At 51.1% G+C, this 20,194-nt stretch overlaps 1 protein-coding gene across 1 annotated transcript in view; it reads right to left on the bottom strand.

Annotated features, from left to right (window-relative positions):
- The window catches only part of SCRIB (scribbled planar cell polarity protein), a 99,740-nt gene that overhangs the window by 25,386 nt on the left and 54,160 nt on the right, over positions 1 to 20,194 (bottom strand). Inside the window, exons 26-36 of the mRNA XM_009895485.1 lie at positions 19,342 to 19,530; positions 18,033 to 18,152; positions 17,726 to 17,782; positions 12,973 to 13,056; positions 7,827 to 8,234; positions 6,376 to 6,466; positions 5,770 to 5,836; positions 5,570 to 5,638; positions 5,038 to 5,119; positions 1,534 to 1,575; positions 546 to 671 (exon numbers count right to left, since the gene is read on the bottom strand). Coding sequence (XP_009893787.1) covers positions 546 to 671; positions 1,534 to 1,575; positions 5,038 to 5,119; positions 5,570 to 5,638; positions 5,770 to 5,836; positions 6,376 to 6,466; positions 7,827 to 8,234; positions 12,973 to 13,056; positions 17,726 to 17,782; positions 18,033 to 18,152; positions 19,342 to 19,530 — 1,335 coding nt within the window. The remainder of the gene's footprint in view (positions 1 to 545; positions 672 to 1,533; positions 1,576 to 5,037; positions 5,120 to 5,569; positions 5,639 to 5,769; positions 5,837 to 6,375; positions 6,467 to 7,826; positions 8,235 to 12,972; positions 13,057 to 17,725; positions 17,783 to 18,032; positions 18,153 to 19,341; positions 19,531 to 20,194) is intronic.

Here is a 20,194-nt window from a genome sequence, read left to right on the forward strand (position 1 = left end):
CAGATCTTCTGCGACCGATCTCTTGGCCAAGGGGTCACATTGCTGCCACGGTCCTTAAGGATTTCCACCCAATTCAACTAGCACGTGCCTGCTCGAATCAGTGGGCTTTTGGGGTTGGAATGGGACAACTATACAGTTGACTCTGACCCCTACGTAGGACTGAAGAAGCCGCGTTTAGTTTATTAGAAAATTAAAGATTAGCCCTGGCCTTATCTGGCACTTCTGACTAAAGGGCTTTCTTCGTGGGAAGGGATCTATTAGTCTCATTTGTTTATAAAATGAAGACAGAAGGCAGGCTGTCCTCTACGTTAGAAAAAGGAATGGGATGCACTGATCGTGACTCTACTGGCGAGGAGTATGGGTCTTACCCAGGGCGTCCCGACCCATGCATAAAACAAGACCAGCCTTAGTTAAGGCATGTGATCTTTAAACCACAAAGCCACCGCTGGGAGAGCGCGTTCAGCCCACCCACCAGAAAAAGTGGCACCGTAGCAACGTAGGGCGGATGGGCAGAGCTTAGCGAGAAGGAACTGCAGGCCACTTACAGAGTTGTGGATATTGAAGGACAGCTCGGGTTGCTGGAAGGGATTGGGGCTGTCCCCGTCCTCCGAATTATGCGAGGCAGCATTTTGTCGCACTCGGGAAAGAGGCTGAATGACGCCTGGCTTGGTCTGCTTGCGTCAATACCACGCACCAGAGGGAAAAGGCAGAGGAAGAGAGGGGTTGGGGGAGAGAGAGAGAGAGAGAGAGAAGAGAAACGAGCAGTTAGGGCAGCAAGATGTCTCTGCCATGCGCGTAAGGCAAATCCATGCACCTGACTGCAATCCCTCAGCGGCGCTGCTGACTCCAGTTACCAGACTGGGAGGGAGAGGTACTGAAGCAAACACCAAGCAACGCCTCTGGTGCAAGTGTTTTGGACAGGCAAAGAGATTCAGACGAGTCAGGGTCTCGACAGGACCAACGGGTTACAGAGAAGGCCAGGACACGAGGAAGGATCTGCCAGACAAGTAGTCATAGCAAGGGTCAGAGGGGTATGGCACGCGTATGTCGAAGCCTGGAGAACGTAAGCGTCACGAGTGGAAGATGCAGGAGGGAAACAGCAGCCAGGAATGGGTATTGGCAAAAGCAGGGGATGAAAATGAACTGAAACCCAGCTAGGACTCCAATCAGAAACACAGACGTAAGAGTAGGGAGAAGAGTGTGAGATCTGACCTAGATGCCATCACTGTTGGACGCTGTGTGGAAGTGAACGAAACATCTAATACCAGCAAAAACTACGTGAGTGGAAGCTGCAAGGGTAAACAGGAATAAAAGCTGCAAAACCACTTGCATCGAATTTTCAAACTGACACTATTTAAGACAGTGCATTTGTACGAACTTGAGGTGTAGTGGAGGACTGAAGAAGACAGAGTACGAGGCAACAGTGGGACGTGCAGGGCTGGAAGCGAGCACACTCAGAAGGAAGAGGCAAGCTCTGTGCGCTGGAGAATGCATCGGGACAGTACCGTAAGGTCTCGTGGCGGGTGTACTTACTGATTTACTGTCATCCTGCGATGTAATGAAGTTAATGGAAGCCTGAAAACAGAAATACAGGCGTAAATTTGGAGCCCATCCAGGAAGCCTTCGGTTTACCCTGCTCCATACAAAAAGCAACACAGAACTCCCAGCCCCAAGCCCTCCCCTGCCCCGCCGCCCGCCCCGTACAGGGAAGAGCCCCCAGGTCCCATACTAATCCCCGCCATACCTTCTTCTTCACGTGAGGTGCAGTCCAGAGCCCACCCACAAGAGTCTCTCCCAGTTCCTCCGCTCCGGGAGAAGGCAATCCCAACTCTCCCCGCACATCTCCGGGCACTGACGCCCCGCTCTCCCCCTCCGCGCTGCAGCTCAGCCGGTCCTGTCCCTCGCTCACATCCCCGGCCCTCCGCACTCGCTACCCGAGCTCCAGCAAAGCCAGCAGCACCACAGCTTCTCTGCCAGGAAGCGTTCGCGGATGCCATCTCAGCAGTGGTTAGCGGGGAACAGCCTCTGGGTGCCTCAGCCTGCTGCCCTGGGCACCGCGCTCGGCAGCGAGCCCTCGGCGCGCAGTCAGCCCGAGAGCCGGGGAACGGGGAGCCGGAGGCCGGGGCGAGGAGCAGCGGTGCCGGGTGGGAGCAGCAGGGAGCAGAGCGCACACTGCACACCGACAGGCACTTACAAAGCGGGTCTCCCTGCCTGACAGGTGAGCGGGCCGAGGGGCTGCAGGCGTCTGGAGAGGGGCAACGCCAGGGAGGGTCGTCAGGGGAGAGAACGGGAGAGAAAACGAAGAGACCGGGTTTTCCGCGTGAGAGGCTGAGACAAGCACCTTTCCCAGCACAGAGACTGCAGATAGCCAGAGCTGTCGGCGTCCCCACGCAGCTCCTCGCTGCCCCCCGTGGAGAAAGCCCCTCTGCCCTCCGTGGCACGCACGCACAGACCCACCACAAACGCCTCCTTCCCCCCCCCGCCTGCGTCCTCCCCCCCCAGAAGCTTGCAGAACTCGAGGCCAGGCGAGACCGCCGTGACACACCAGCCTCTGGACAGAGGATCCCACTTCCCTCAGTAAGTCTCCGAGAGCTCCGAAATAAGCCTAGAAATTCTGCCTGGACTACAAGATCTCAAACCCAAAGAATTCACGTTAAAAATAGACGGCGGCAGAGAATTACAGAGGCAAATCCTTGGAACTTCTACTCTGGAGCAACAACCTGAAGGTGAGGTCTCCTGAATCCCCAGAAAATGTACAAGCCACAAGGCTAGCGATTGCCCCGTGTCCTTCAGTATTATCTGTCGGGCCTGTTCCATTTTGTATAACATTCACTGTTCAGAGAGAACCAAATCTACCAGACAGAGCCCTACCTGACATGCAGGAGGCTGCTGCGGAAGGCTCCGATTCAAAAAGTATTAAATCACGTAAACGTGAGAGAAAGCTCATGGACAGAACGCAGGGTGGAGAACGCCACGAGCAAGACTACCGGCTCAGCACTGCGACACCATGGCATCTTCAAGAACAACTGCCAGAGGCACTAGTTGGCAACAGCCGTAGACCAAGTAAGGAGAAAAGGCTATGCGAACGACACACGGACCAGATCTCAGAAATGCAAGCAGTGAGCAAACCTGCTGAAGACCTTAAAAGGCTAAAATAAAGGACAAAGTCATGAAATTGGCAGTAAACGCTTCAAGAAATTAATAGAATCTCTCATAGCATGAGCATCTCTGAACAGAGAGACAAAAGAGAAACCCAAGAAAAACGCTGTATAGATTATTCAGTGTGTTGCCCAAGCTACAGAGAATCCGTGACACAAAAGACCTGAAGTGACAGACTACAAGTTACAGCAAGTGCTACGTAGCGGGGAATTTGAGACATCCAACTTAAAAATGGAAAGGGAAATGTCCGCATCTGCAAAAACACTCCTGGGGTGTTCTTAACTCCACAGAATGCACTGGGGAGACCTTGTTTATTCTTCTCAGAGCCCAGGGAGGGGAGCGTGAACGGTTTCACCTGGAAAGTTTCCACTGTCAGCAGCGACTGTTATGAGAAGACAAAGCGGTCACTGCTGCCAAAGGAACTGGATAATGACAAACCATTAGACACTAATGACAAACAATTCATCATTGAGCAAGCCCATCCTGAGTTAGAAGAGCAGATGGCACCATAGCCAGAGGGTTGCCAGTGACAAGGACATTGGCACTGAGCCTCCGGTGCCAAGACACCGATAAACAAAAACATCCGGGCTACTACGAAAGTTGCCTATGACATATTGGAACACGGGACATTCCATCCAAATACAGTTTGAAAAAAAAAATAAATATCACAATGAGAGTAGTCAAATATTTGAGCCGGCATCTAGAAAGGTGTAGACTTTCACTCTCCAGAAGTGCTCAAAATTTAACTGGACATGGCCTTGAGTAACCTGATGTAATTGGACCTGCTCTGCTTAGACCAGACCTTCCATCCTAAAGCATTCCATGAGCAGGTACATGGCCACCCTTTGGGAACTGGGCTGCTTTTTCAACTGAGAGCTGAGGATCTTTGAAGACAGAGCAAATGAATACCTAGATCTCCTTCTACCATAGAATGAAGAGTATCATCCCCACCCCATTTCTTCTAGATAAAAAGAACCCAATCTCAAAGAAAACCTGCACTTGTGGTAAAAGGAAAACTTACAGGCAAACAGCCTAAAATAAACCTCCCATCGGCACCCAACTGCTGCCAGAAAAGCTAACAAGTACACATATGCAGCTGGAAGAGAAAGCATCGAAATAGCATTACTGTAACGAATAGTATCATTTTCTAATCTTATCGTGTCCCTGATGGTCACTCGACTTCAAAGGATCTAAGAACTGAGGGAGGTGCAAGGACCGAGGACAGGCCAAGGAAGCGACACAAGACGGACCGAACTGTTGCGCACTACAGCTCCACTGCCCGATCTGCTGCTCCAGCCACATGGTCCTGACCCTTCTCCCGAGCCAGTGTTAATTGTCACCTCAACCCAAGATGATGCAATTCATCTCAGTAAGCTGAACTAACCTAGCAAAAGAAGCAGACAGCTTTTGTCCGGCTTAGAGAACTGAAATGACTCAGCTAAAGATCAGGAAAGCGTCAGCGCTAGTGGGACCAACTAGTTGGAGAGCAGTCGCGCTCCCAAAGGAATGCAACGGACGCAAAACGACTAAAGATAGAGTACGAAGTACAATCTGCAGTTCATTCCACCCCCGTAATGTAAAAAACAAGAACATGTAATGACTGCGAAGGGAAGCTTTTAAAAAATCCACTGAAGAATATTGAACTTCAAAAGGCTCAACTAACTTGTGAAACCTACTGCCACGGGGTGAAAAGTGAAATCAAAGACTTAGCAAGATTGAAAAGAAGAGATCAGAGTCAAGAGGAGCAGTAAGAACGGCTAGCGAGAATAGGCAACGCTAACCAAAAAGTTACAAGAAATAAAGAAACTTCCCACTTCAGAGTGAAAGTGGCCTCTGACCAAAGAGCTTTAGAATACCTTTCCCTAAGGACCGGCTAACCTGCTGCAGGATCTTCCAGTTTTCTTCCAACCGGCTGATGTGGGTTGCCAGCAGCGTCACAAAGAGAACTAGGAGATTCCATCTGGGAGACGGAATAGCACTAGTTTACGGACCTGAGACGATTCCCCAAATCCTGACTTCTCCATTTCTTCTGACATACCAATTGCCAGAATTAAACGGTCTCTGTAGAAGGCGTTGGTGAGGCCATTCTCAAAAAACACACGCAACTACCATTTCGTAGTCACTCCAGGTCCTGCCCTGCTCATTCCCCTGTGAATTAAGTTACCCCTCAGAGCAGTAACTTTCCACTAAGTGTACGCCTAGCGAGTTATACCTCCGGGTCTCTGAGAGGTTTTGAAAGAGCAGCGTTCTTCCCCTCGTTCTCTAGTCGCCTCCTGTGCTGGATACCCCTCCACCTCAAAGGCATTGCTTCAAGGATGACAATCATACTCGGCTTCCTCTGCCCTTCTACCCCGGCGGCCCCTTGCCTCCCTGCCTGTCCCCGCATCGCCCGTCCTGGGGACAGTCTCACCTGCTGATTACCAGGAGAATAGGGGGTTTCGCGCCTGGAATTTCCTGTCCCAGACTCGCCCGAAGGAGCCTGAAAGAGAGAAGACAAAGCTAGACAGTTACTGTACAGCGGCAACTTCCACGTCTCTCCCTTCGCAGTGAGACCAGGAGACGAGGGAGACCACCGACACCCAGCTCGAGGCCAACTACGGGCCACCTCACCGCGAGAGAGCGGAGTTAGCATTGCGCCCAACAGCAGCTGTCACATGGCAGAGACTTGCAACAAGCGCTAGAAACAGCAAGGGAACGACATTAAACATCGGAACCCAGACCATATCCTCATGCCCTGCAAGGCCAACTCACTCCGGTTAAAGCCTTCTGCCTTGGAAGACATCCCCAGGAACCCTCTCCCCCTCCCTCCTCTTTAGCCCTCACCAGCCCGAGCCACAGTCCTGGCACACTTGTGCTATAGACACGGAGCAAAAAAAAACCCACTCCCAACCGAAAGGAGGCGAGATTCACCCCAGCCACCTCCATTGCTGTTGGCCTACTGGTAACACCTTTACGAGCAGCCCGGAGCGCGGAAAGGACAGGGCTCTCGCCCCTTCCACGGGAACCTGCGATCACCACCGCTCAGGCCGAGCCAGCCTACAGCCGGCCCCGACAGCTACGAGAGCGCAGAGTCCCGGTAATTACCTGCAGCCTGTCCACAGGATTAATGAGCGCGATTTAAAAAGTATTTTAGACGCCTAAAGATGGAAACAGGTCATTTGGGATTGAGAGAACCGTTTAAGCAAATCTAGGGTTCGGCAATCATTAATACCGTACCCATGCACGAGTGAATCACGTTAATTTGGTCCAAGTCAGCCTCGGACAATGGTATTTCTACTGACCGAGGCCGGATGACCTGAAGTTTATACTGGAGCACAGAAAACATCTGATCCTTCTTAGCGCTGTAATGACAGAGAACGTGGCAGTGGCAACTGATCTGCTTCCACGCCCCCACCGCGAAGGGTGTCCGTGCTCCCCCTGCCTCTGGCTACCGCTATCCACGTCATCCCGCGTGCTGGCACGCGCAGTTCATCGATCCCCAAAGGAAGGAGATGTCCTAAGCTACTGGTTTTCAGGGACTTCAGCTCCCTAACCCAGCTGACACACCACTGCTCCAGTTCTGGTGTCAGCATGGGGAACGTGCAGAGAGGGGGAACCGATCCCTTTTGACAGCAGCCCGGAACCGGATTAGCTCCGGCTAACTGCGACACCCACCGCCAGACTGACGACAGCTCAGCTGGCATGAAGTCTACCGTCAAAAGGGGTCGGTGCTTTGTGACCACTGCTTTCTTGATCTTCTGAACGCTAGAGCTGGATGTCTATAATCTCCAAACCACAGCCTTCGACTTTTAATATACCGAGATGTTACAGAGACTCAACTACGTGCCTCGCTCTATGCGTATCTGCCTACACATCCGTGAAAACCAAATTCTCACCAAGGAACCAGGCTCCTAAAAACGTCTACAAGAACTACAGCTGGGCGTTGGTTGGTTTGTTTGCAGTCTTTTGCTTCTCTTGCTTTTCAGACATCCAGAAAGGCTGAGAAAGGACGAAGGGAGGAGGGGAGCGGTGCTAATCTGGAACATAACATCTTTGGGTCTAGTCCTTGCTCTGCCACAGGTTTCCCGTGCAAGAGTGAAGAAGTTAAATACAAACAGATTTCCCGGAGCAGAAAGCAAAGTCCTCCCTTGAAATCTGAAAGTCTAGATATACCGAAAGGTGTCACTTCAAGGAACGGTGTGCCCCTGGCCTGCAGGCTGACCGTGGCAGCTGCACTGCCTCTTATTTTTCACAAGTCTAAAAACGGCTGTGTTTGTTCGGGCCCAGATACGCAAGTGTGACACCACCACCGTTCTCCTACAAGCCCTGCCAGCTCCCCGCCGCCCACCACAGCAGACAGGGAACGCCGCTGCTCCTGGCCTGACTCTTGCCCTCCCGCAGAGACATGGGGCACGTGGCCTGACACCCCCTCCTCCCCTCCGCGGGGCTCGACGCGTGGCGGTAACCGGGGAACGTTAGTGGCTGGAGGACAATTCGCTGACCGTCGGCGACCGACAGCCTCTGCGCGCAGGGCTGGAGGAGGACACGTGTTAGGTGGGACCGGCCCCCGCGCAGGCCTCGTGCTGCCTGCCATCCGGGCCCAGAGCATGCGCAGGGGTTTAGTAGGACGCGGGTGGCCTTAACTGGGTGACTGCGTGCCGCACACAGCATGCCGCGGGACTGCTTGCCTTGGAGTAAAGGTTGGTCTTCAGCACTCCCCCCCTGCCGTAGCCCAGGGGCGGCCCCCCCAGGCAAGCCTTGCCTGCGGCCTTGCCCCTGCGGTTAGCCACCACAAAGGGGTTCTCGCTGAAGAGGATGGGCTGGGAGTCGATCATGCACTCTTGCTCTGGCGTCTCTGGCATCTGGTCCCGGGACAAGGGGCAACCCGCGGGATCCTGCTCGTCCAGCCGGGGCTTTTCTGCCCCGCTGGCGCGCTCGTCGGGTGACGCGGGGTCCTGAGGACGGCCAGCCACGCTTCCGACGATCGGGCCGGCGGCTGTGTCGGGGTACGAGTCCCGGCTGTCCTGTGCCACTGGCAGAGACAGCAGAGCGCAGTCGCCCTCCATTCTGGAGCTGGCCTTATTATACTGAACAAGCTGAGAGGAAAACAAAAGGATCAGAAAGAAATAAGGAGAACAGAGCAAAGGAGAGGAGGGAGAAAATACAGAGCAGCTGCTGAGGCTGAAGGACAGGGGGGAGAAGAATTCGAGTACTAATGGCCACACAACCACCCCTTCCCTCTCTTCTTCTCTACCACCAGTCTTGTGATCATCCCAAATGCTACTTCCAAGAGAGGACCTTGCTGTCAGTGTGCAACACGTACACCCACAGGCACAGGCGCGCTCCCCGCGCTTTTCCAGCTCCCATTCACATTCCAGCCCACACCTCACCACAGCTCACCAGTAACACTGCTGCTCTCCAGCAAAACTGACTGCCAAAACCCACACAGGCACGCATCCTCTCCCATCTCGCTGAAGCACATCCTCAAGTCAACTCCACCACCACACGGCCAAACAGCAACCGTCTCACCCCAGCACGCTCTCGAATACTTCCAACACTGTCAGGAACAAGAACACCTCCCACCTCGCTCCAGTGCATGTCCATACGGTTACACGTTTATCACCATATCGTCTGCCCCACGCAGTTCCATCACACCTGCATGGGCAAACGTGCTTTTATGGCCCCACTTCATCAGAATAGTGTCATAGAATGGTTTAGGTTGGAAGGGACCTTGAAGATCATCGAGTTCCAACCCCCTGCCCTGGGCAGGGACACCTCCCACCAGCCCAGGTTGCCCAAGGCCACCTCCAGCCTGGCCTTGAACACCTCCAGGGATGAGGCCTCAACAACCTCTCTGGGCAACCTGGGCCAGTGCCTCACCACCCTCAAAGAGAAAAATTTCTTCCTAATATTCAATCTAAATCTACCTTCTTCCAGTTTGAAGCCATTCCCCCTCGTCCTGTCACTCCACGCCCCAGTAAAAAGTCCCTCCCCAGCTCTCCTGGAGCCCCTTTAGGGACTGGAAGGCTGCAATAAGGTCTCCCCAGAGCCTTCTCTTCTCCAGGCTGAACAACCCCAACTCCCTCAGCCTCTCCTCACAGCAGAAGTGCTCCAGCTTTCTGATAAAATACACGCCAACAAGTAACAGAGCGCTAAATAACAGCTAACAGAGCACAGAGCCCTTTGAGCGCTCTTACTGAAGGCAGGACCGAAACAGAGCCCCAGTTCTGCCTAAGCTCAACTGTACCCATCCAAGATGAAGCACTGACCTTTCCTCTTTTAATAATACAAAAGAGAGTTTGTTACCCCAGCCAAAGCCTTCTTTCAGGGGAGCAGAGACAAGCAGAGAGCAACGATCAAACCGCCTTCTATCCAAGTGCCTGCCGGGGAGCAGAAAGACCTCTTCTGCTCAGAGCACATTCTCCAACTCCCGTGTCATGGCAGCAGTCACAAAAATAGCTCTCAAGGGCTGGGTGGGCTAGTGACTACAATGGCAGCTGAGAGGCTCAGGAATTTCTGAGGCCCTCCCCTAACCCCCTCAACCCCAACCCAACCCAAAGCAGCGGTTGGCAGAGCTCTGGCTCCTATCATATTTCTTCAGACAGCCTGTTCTACCCTTCGAAATTTCGCTATTGTTGCTACGTGAAAGAGCGATGTAAAAAAACCCTACCAAAAAAAAACTCAAAGAAGAAAACCCCACATTCCGACCTTCTTTTCCCAGAGTGCGATAAACTGCAAGAGCTCCACTGCACATAAACTTACGCTGGGCAAAAAAAATACTTTCCGGAACAGTATTCGTTCGATGGGAACGCTGTAAGGAAAACCCTGCCAGCAGTCCACCACCACCCAGTGGGTTTGTGGGTCCCACAGCCAGGCCCCTCCGACACCAGTGCTGCTTTCCCTCGCCAGGCAGAAGAGCACAAACACTGACCAAGCCGCCTTCCAGGTGAATCCCACCACCACCAAGGCTCACTCTGCTTCGCGCAAAGGGAAAAAGCGATCGACACTTTGGGGGCACTGCGGAGATGGGCGTCCCACCAAGACCGCGTGAAGCCTGAGAGTCCGTGGGAAGCCTCAACGCCTGTTTTGTTCATGGACGTGACTGGGACTGAGCTTCACCCATCCCTCGCTTTAATCTCCAGCGCCGCTGCTGTAGCAGCGTGTCCCAGCGCAGGGCGCCTCACTCCCTCTGCTTCACAGTGGGCTATTTTTATCAGACAAGCAACGATTTCTATTTGGGGAAAGCAAAGATTTTGGCAATGCAGTGTGCTTTTCCCAGCCTTGCCTCTGTCACTCCTCTGTCCAACGGACGGGACAATCGTGTTCCACCCTGAGCCCTCCAAGGCAAATACACACCGAATGCATTTGCAGTTCTGATCCATCGCTTTGCCCCAGACACCGAAACGAACCTAATTTTAAATCTAACGGACGAGCACAGAGAAAGACGCAATGGCTAGAAATTGAAGAGAAATAGATTCAGGCTAGAAAGTACAGATGGTTAATTAACTAACCATGGTGACACCCTACTGGGAGATGCAAAGTCTTCACCATTTCTTAGTGTCCAGAAAGCAGAACTAGATTTTAAATGTTTTGCTGTGGCTAGATGCAGTCCTTCATGGGTACGGCTTTCAAGCCTGTCCTATGCAGAAGGCAGAGACTATAACAGCTCTTTTATTACTGCGATGGCAGTAATAAAAGAGCTGCAGACCCTGCAGACGCCGGTTACCGAGATGCTGGCACAGCCGCAGGGCGTCACCGAGATGGCGTTCTCATGCAGCTTTCCAACGGAATTTTTCAGCTGGGGTTTTAAAAGTACCCAAACGAAACAGGCTGACATCTCGGCAAGCCTGCGTTAAAGCTCGGTCACCGAAGGACCAACACACAGGAATACAGACGAACGCAAGATGCACTGCCACCTGCCCCCTTCTTTAGGGACAACTCTTGGGGAATCCTCATGACAAATTCCACCCGCAATCTACAGCGGTCACGACAAGAGGTCTGCACCTCCTCCTCTTCACCAGTGTGAAGGACACCAGACCCTGCAACTGCCTCGCAGGGAACGATATGGGAAGAAAAGACGTGTAGACACTGTTTGGAGGAGAACGTAGGTGGTGGGAAAGTTGGCCTAGAGACAGGAAGAAAGAAAAAAATACTACGGGAAATGGGCAATGGCATTGCCAGGTAATCTTAATCCAGTCAGAATGTCCGGAGATAGACAACCTGTTAACTGAACCGCGAGCTTTTCTGCCGGACGGATGGATCCGTGTCCGAGTCTTCCGGGCAGTCACCAAACAGGCTCGGTGCAGCTCCCGAAGGAAGGCCAGAACCTCGCTGTCCTTCAGCCCACATCTCCCCGTACTCACGATCTAGGCAGACATATTTTTTTTTTTCAAACAGAGGAAAGACGGGGCTGAGCAGAAGACAGCTGGAAAAAGATAAACACGGGCACCAATTGGCCCTTCCCCTGGAACAGGACATTTATAGATGCCGCCCACTCGCCCCGGCATTCCCGCGTGTTCGGCCCCGCATTCCGGTGCCAGGCATTCCCGAGCCGACACCGACTGCTGAGCCACAACTTCCCAACCGCTGCTCCGCTCTGGATGACACAAGGGCTGTCCAGCAAAGAGGCAGCTGCTTGCACGGGGCTGGCTCTCCCCTTGTTCCCAGCTACTGAGTTACACTAAGAGATGCTAAAAATACATTAAACCTTTTCCTGATAATACTCTTCTGTGTGAACAGCCGGGAGAGAAAACGCAAAAGCTGGGGAGGATGGGGAGGAACAAAATGAGACAAAGCTGGGGACACAGCAGGGCTCTAATCAGTGTGAAAGCAGAAAAGCGAGAGGGCTCGAAGTCAACGAGAGGATAGATGAAAAGGAGAGGAGACCTGTCTGGGTGGTGAGATGGAGACAGCAGAGGTAAAAGAGAAGAGTCCTGAAACAAAGCAATGGGAATGCAGAATCCGATGATGACAGCAAAGGGTGGTCTGACGGCAGGAGGAGGACAGGAACGGAGGTGAAGACTGAGAACGTGTGTGAAGGAGCAGGCAGAAACCCAGAGCAACGGGTATGATGCAAAGAAGATAAATCATGAGCAAATGAAGTGAAGATAGAGAGGTGAGGTGAGATTTTAAACAACACAGGAGAGACAGACGACTTTGCAATCTCTGGAGTTTGTGAAATCTGGATTTTCTCTTGGCTAAGGTGCCACTACCTATCAGGGACTGACACGCAGGTCACAGGGGCAGGAGTACCCAAGACTGTATCGGGGCTAAGCCATGAGATGCAATCACTGCCACTCTGCCTTTTGCAGTCCCAGGTGGATCTTGACTTTAATACTTTTGGTATCAGCACCCGGCATCCCTCTTCCGTTCTAAACACCATCCCACAATGAATTTGCAGCTCAGCTGCGCACACAACATTGTCACCTCCTGTGTCAGGAAGATTCTTCCCCTCCCTCCTCTGAAGCTTTCAGCAGTTGTCTCCTTCCACGACAAATCCCCTGCGCTCTCCCATTCTCATCTGTCCTTCTCTCCTGCTGGGCTCTCCCTTCTGCCTTGTTCGAGACAATCCCTTTTGCGCCTCGGCGATTACACAGGCCACTTCCCCTTCCAAAATGGAGGCTCTCTGCTCTCCTCATTTTCCTTTTCTAATCTTTCTTTTGTGGCTACCTCCTGTTTCGGAGAGTGTCAGAGTCTACCACAGTTCTGCTTCCCAGTTTTCCTCTGCAGAGAGTACCACCGTCTCTCACATCGGGGCACAAGGAGCGGCAGGTAAGAGAACGACCGCGGCTTTCCCCCGCGCAGGGACCCACACCGCAACACCCCCTCACTTACAGCGCGATTGCCTCTCTGTAAGCCACTGCTGGGCAACGCAGCCAGGGTCCGATAGTCCAGCCTCAGCGGTTCACTGGTGACGTTCTGGAGAGGGGCAAGGGGGGGAGCAAAAAAAACACAAACACCAGGAAGACATCAGGCCACAAGTCAACTAAATCGACCAGAAAGAGCAATTAAAAGGAAACCACCCCTCGTAACGACCAAACTCTGCAGAAAGTTCCCATTGCCCGGAAATGAATCCGGAATTGCTCCAAACGCAACCCTGCGGACCCGTGACGGAGGCCACGCTCGAGATGTACTGGAGAGCACGTGTCACTCTGGGCCCCGGTCACCCACCGGCGCGCAGATCCCCACCACTCCTCCTGCCCCCCCGTGCAGACCTCCGCTCCCTCCGAGGGGGAGAGCAGAACGTGACATACATACCAGTTTGCTCCAAATAGCGCCCAGAAAGGCTTCCAGCCTGGATTTAGAGACATTTCAGAGTGCAAATCTGCAACTCCTCTACAGTATCTTTTCTCACCCTTAACTCACACTCATTGTGTAATTTCCTTCGCTTTCACTTCCCATTTGCTTTTTTCTGCCTTTCTAACCCTAGCCGTTATTTTTCACCGTTCCTTCCTCAATCACGTTATAGATTTCTTCATTTCTGGTATCTTGCCTTATACCAAAAGTCAAGTTTTTTGGGGGGGAGGGAGCGGAGAACAGAAGTTATGGGGAACGAGCGCTTGTAGCGATTTCTCCGGCCTCCGAGTCCAGCCGCGGCCCTTTTCTGCAACTCTCCATCCCTCCCGCTGTGCTCCTCACCTCTGCCTCCTCCTCCTCAAGTTGCTGCGTGGCTGCCTCCAGCTAGGTGAGCACCGTGTTGGGCAGTAAGTCCGGAGGGGGACAGAGGAGCGTGAGCAGCGCCGGCGCCAGGAGAGGGAGGGCAGAAACCCAGCGCGTACGCTGGGCCCGGGGGAAAGAGGAGCCGGAATTCTGCGTGAGCTCAGTTATCGCCAGCAGAACAGACGGGAACGGACACCCCGTACAACACAAGCCGGGGTGTCACCAGATGTCTCTAAGATCCTCGGCAGGGTCAATCCTGGGGAGAAGCACTGGCAGGGAAAGCCCCCCCCCTCCCCCAGGCACAAGCTACGCCATCCCCGAGGGCGAGGAAAAGACTGCGTATTGCTAGAAGAGACATCTTGACAGAGCGCAGGCTGGAAGGGAATGGGAAAACAAATCTCCAGAGCACGGCCCTAGTTGTCACTAAGGAAAAAGACCTAAAACCATCACATGCTCCTTAACAGCATCACAGCCCAAAGACTACAGATGGAGACAGAAACTGCGTAAGCACAAGGCCGGGCGTAATGCCAGCTGGTCGGCTCTCCGTCATTCAAGCGCAGCACAGGAGTATTGTTAAGAGTGACCAGTGACCAATCTCACAAGCCCCAGCTACGGGCTTGCTTCCGAGCTGCAAGAAGAAAGTAATAATATGTTACTTGTCCTTAAGAACGACTTCTGTGCGTTTACACTTTTGTGACCTTTTGCCCAGCACCTATGCTGCAGAGGGAGGGCTGTGGACAAAAGCAGCATCGTTCTTCGGTTCTATCGCGTATTGCAACCCGCCCGACTGCTCCTCCCAAACAGCAGCAACCAGGCGGTCCAGAAGTCCCGAGGGTGGAAGGATGGGAGGTGGAAGGCATCTGAGAAACACAGAGGGAGCTAACTGAAAATTCTGGTACGCACCTAGGCCCTTTGCTTCAAAAGCTTCTGTGCATTACCCTAGCAAATAATCAGTGTCCCACATCGCACCCCCGATCTCCAGAAAATAATGAGCGACATGAGAAGACACTAATGCTCCGGAAGATCAGAAAATCCAAAGGGATATTTAGGGGTACTTAAGCTAAAGTCTGTTCTGAATCTGGTTATGCTTATTTTGGACAAGTGTTATCCGCAAGGTAAGTGTTCACGCTGACAGTAATCTCGTATGTGATCCTTCTCCGAGGTCTTACAGCGAAGAGAGACGAGTGCGCCAGCCAGCCCAGATGGAGCTGTGGAATGTTCAAAGTTCATCTCCGACAACATCTGGGGAGCCTGGGGAAGCTCTGGATTACGACTAGAAAAATAACTACAGCTACGGAGTTGGGACAGAGAAACGCACCATGAGTCAGTCCGTGGAGATCTCAAGTTACTAATACTGCTGCTAGAAACCAAATTACCACAGAACTGAACTTGAGAGATGTACGCAGGGAGGGCAACAGCGGTATCTGAAAACCTCTACAGGACTAACGGTAAGTATAGTAAAGCCAAAATCCTTCCCATTTCTTCCATTCACAACCTTACTGCAAGGAGACATGTTTGATCTCTATCACTCTTGCGCAAAACTGAACATGAAAAAACAAAGTGTTCGAGGGAAAGTCCCAACAACGGTGACACAAATAGTATTTCTAAGGGTCTGGCACTGAGGTGGGAACTTCCTACAGCATTACCACGGCTACCATCCAGTGCTGGCTCCATCACTGGTAGAAATTTAACCATCGAAACCAGTATTAGAGACAGAAACCCAGTTTCAAGGTCACGCTAAAAGGCAACAGCAGAAAAATGTGTCTTTGCTGTTGGGTCTCAGGGCACGGATCCCGAGATGCCAGAGGAGCCTGCAGCATCCATCGCTACCTCCTCCTAGTGCCCTAATGGAAGGGGCACCACAAAATATGAAATCTTTTAAAGGCACAGGCAATTCTGGAGGGGAGTCTTGGTCTCTGCCGGTCATCCAGCTACGGGCATACTTCTCAGGTCTTCAGAGGTTGGGACAGACAACGCTGTAATTACACTAAGCCAGACTATAGTGAGAGAAAAGGCAGTATACGAGAATACAGACCTTAGAAGTCCTTAAATACGTGTCACTGCAACCTTGGAATATTGCTTTAAAATCTAGCAAAAGTAAAATATCCAAGAAAGATGAACCACAATTACTGTGTATTGTTCAGCCTCCAGGAATAATAAGGAAATTTGTTATAAGATGCCCGCCATTGTCTCGAAATATTGCTGATGGCTGAATGACTAGTTATGGCAAAGGTTTTTTTCTTTTAAATTAACCATTTTAATAAAATGTCAAGTTCGAGTTTTCCGTTATAAAGCTATCGTAATACCATCAGCACTTTTAAAAATGAGATATGGCCAAGGCTACAACACCAATCATAAAGGTGGTTCTGGTTTTTGACAAATCTCTGGGGTATTTTTAAGTAATCTCAGTATAAATTTTGGAAAAGCCTTTATCTACCCAAGACTGAGCTACTGCAATCTGCTCAGACAGGGCAGAATGGTTTTGGGGCCAGACTTGCTCTACGCTTTATCCAGAGGTGTCAGACATGCTGATGATGACTTACAGTACCTGAAGTCTCCTTGAGCGTTCAAATCCATACGCTACCAACACAAAACCGATAGCAATACCCTTTGCTGTAACAGTAACACCACAAAATCAGGTTTTCTGAAACCACAACAAGTCACTCTCAATTCCTTCCTAGGAAAGGAATAATACGCTTTACAGGAGAAACCTAAATCTGATCTAAATTGGCTCTGCTGCGAGCTGAACCAAGTGACCAGTAGCGGTCCCTTCCTACCCAAACTACTCATAGAATCACAGAATGTTTAGGTTCGAGGGACCTTTAAAGGCCATCCAGTCCATCCCCCTGTAAAGAGCAGGGACATCTTCAACCAGACGAGGCTGAAAATTATTCTCTAAGGTCATTCCGCTGGGAGAATTCCCATCTAAGTATATATATATATATATTCATAAAATCGTACCCTGCACAGCCCATTGCGGTCGCGGACAGAAAGGTCCTACAGCTGTTTTCTTGTTCATTCCTCCGTCCTCTCACAGTCTGTGCCATTGTCTAGTCACAACCTTGACCGTTTTTTTTTCCAAACCAAATAGTTTAATTAACGCTTGAGATTTTACAAAGATCACCTCCATCCAGAATTGCCAATATAACCACACGCTTGTCAGGTAGCAAATGTAAGAAAAAGCTGAGTGAGTACAACTATGGAAAGAACCTAGAGAAATACCAGGTATTGTATTGGAAACCCAAAGAAACACCTGCAAAATGTACACGTACTTATCTGCCAGGAGAGCAGATTCCTAATTGACAATACGGAAGAATTCAATTTTCCCTCATCTTCCAAAAGAATCTGACTCAATAAATCCGTTTTAAGAGGGATAACTAGAAAACCCAAGTCCTCGAGGGGCCTGGCTCTGCTAATCTGGTTCTGCGGAAGGCTGAAATAGTAGGCAGAAATACAAAAATCTCATAACGAATCAGAAAAATGATCATGTGAACGGAAGAGCACAAACTTGTGATTCATTAACAGTGCCACGTCTTCAATTCAGGGCAACTTTGAGCTGTGTGTTCTCATCTTTGCTCATAAAAGCTCTGCCAGGTCATGGAGTGCTGTACAGAGAGAACTGATTCAATGTGGGAGACTTCATCGGCCGTTTTTCTCAAAGTTGCAGCTTGGCCGAAAAGTACCAGCAGGTAACAAAGACGAACTCGGTAAATAACAGAAGAGTACCGCCCAAGAGGTACACAGGAAGGTATGGCAAAGCCAAGAAGCAGCTAGAGTTCCTGAGCGGAGCGCTACGAAGAGAGAAGGCCCAAAGCCCCCCATGGCACTAACAACTGGGAAGAGATAATCTGTGGCGTTCTCCTCAGGGCTCACGGGTTTGGCAGAACCGCCGTCAAGAACAGATTCTGCTACATGAAAAATCTCTCACCACTTTCTCCATTTCTTCTCTCTCCCACTGAGTTGCTTCTCTCACCATTTCCATCTCCTAGGAGAGACCAAAGTTAGAGCCACTTCACCCACTGCTCTCTCCCCGCTCGGAGCACCTCTAACCTCGTCAAGATTTCAGAGTCCCGTCCTAACGCATTCCTGACGACAGCGCTGGGACCTGCCGATCCCATAAAAAGGAAGTCCGCTACCCATTACGTTGCAGATTCCATGCACCGTGGGAGATTAGATATTTTCAGAAACTTTTTTCCACTCCGTAACATTCTCCCAGCTGTAGCCAGAACACCCACCTTCTGTAGGATCTCCAGTTCTTCAGGGCTTAAATCCCGATCAATAGAAGAGATACTTTCCAGGCTGTTCTTGCGCCCAATACCAGCTGCGAAAGGGTTTGCGATAATTCCTGGGGACATCTACAAAGCAAAAAGGCAATAAAACATGGTGGAAGCCCACGGTGTGCCATGCAAAACACTTCCATATCCTGAGCTCCCAAATACGGAGTACCAAGATGACGCTAGGCAAGTCGGAACTCTTTCACAACTTGAAACCTTATTTCAGCTCTCGATTACTCAAGGAACTTGAGGTCTAAGAAAGATGAATTTAACTTTCAACAGTAACAGAAAGAGGATAAGGTGACCGGGGATTGGGGACGTATTCTAGTGGAGAATAAAAACGCTTACTTGCTAAGCGTTGAAGAAAGACAGCTGAGAAGGCGCAGGATTGCTATGGGTTAAATGTTTCTCTGGGGGGAAAGGCGAACACTGATAAACAGACAATTACTTCAAGTACAACACTGGCACGAGGCAAAAAACCAGGCAGAGAAAATTAGCTTGAAAACTACATTACTAACCAGCGCGGTGATATTGTGAAACAGTTCTGCAATCAGCAGAAGAGAGACAGAATCACAGAATCACAGACTGGTCAGGGTTGGAAGGGACCTCTGGAGATCATCCAGTCCAACCCCCCCTGCCAGAGCAGGGGCACCTACAGCACGTTGCACAGGACGGCGTCCAGGCGGGTTTGGGATGTCTCCAGAGTGGGAGACTCCCCCACCTCTCTGGGCAGCCTGTGCCAGTGCTCCACTACCCTCAAAGTAAAGAAGTTCCTTCTCATGTTAAGATGGAACTTCCTATGTTCAAGTTTATGCCCATTACCCCTCGTCCTATCACTGGGCACCACTGAAAAAAGACTGCTCCCATCCCCCTGGCATCCTCCCGTTAAGTATTTGTAACTATTAATAAGATCCCCCCTCAATCTTCTTTTCTCTAGACTAAAGAGTCCCAAGTCCCTCAGCCTTTCCTCATAAGAAAGGTGCTCCAGTCCCCTCATTATCTTCGTTGCCCTTTGCTGGACCCTCTCCAGCAGTTCCCTGTCTTTCTTGAACTGGGGAGCCCAGAACTGGACGCAGTACTCCAGATGCGGTCTCACCAGGGCAGAGTAGAGGGGGATCAGACTTAGAGAGACTACTGCTTCTACGAACTGGTAACCACCTCCAGTTCGTATAGCAGGAGACCAGACAGCAGAAGGTCGGAAAAATCCAGCAATCTTCTATGAAGGAAGAGGTGGGATCCTCGTGGTACTGGTCGCCACTTCAGTTCTCACCTCAATGGCAGCTGCAGCCTTGGGATCAAAGCCATCGCACACCAGCACAAGGAGCGCGTCACCCACACTTCGGAGTATCTGTACCGCTTCCGTATGCGTCATTCCCAGCAAACTCTGATGATTCACCTCCAGGATCCGCATTCCCACCTTCAGACGGCCATCCCGGGCCGCAGCCCCGGAGGAGCTCACCTGTAACAAATGGGGAGAATCAAGATATCACCTACGGAGGTACGAGAAGATTAGAGAGCCCGGGGACCTTCGGGAAGAAGGAATGAGAGAGGACAGCATACAAAGGAAACAGGGAGAAAAGGCTGCGGCTACATGTCAGGGAAAGCGCCTGGAAGTACTGAGATATACTTACGGAGAGGGTAGAAAAGGAAGAAGGTGCACAGTTTGGTAGAGGAAACAGGTGTGGAAGGTATCTCTTACAGGAGATAAAAAGAATCTCTATTTGAAATGTGTTATCCCAAGGAAAGAAACTGCTTTTGTTTCGTCAACGAAGCAGGTGAGAAAGAAAGCTCTCGCCTCTACGCTTTATCTTCACAGAAAGGAAAGCGTAATAACTTTTTGTTGGGAGAGAGACAGAAAACGGGAGCATAGGGATCATTTTTGTGGAGAAAGATAAATGAGGCACAAAGACTTTCACTGTCTTTTTGGCAGAGACAGGCATCATCAATCACGCATGTCTGTCATTTTCCATCCTCTCGATCAGAGAAATAACGTCCAACTCCTATTTTCTTTCTTCGGCGAGTCACAAGAACTTATACTTGCCTCATGTACACAGGCTGTCACCGGGGGAAGCACTGGGAGAGGGAGAGGGAGAGGGAGAGGAGAGGGAGAGGGAGGAGAGGAG

This window comes from Charadrius vociferus, unplaced genomic scaffold, assembly GCF_000708025.1.
Source record: "Charadrius vociferus isolate BGI_N301 unplaced genomic scaffold, ASM70802v2 scaffold461, whole genome shotgun sequence".
NCBI lineage: Eukaryota > Metazoa > Chordata > Aves > Charadriiformes > Charadriidae > Charadrius > Charadrius vociferus.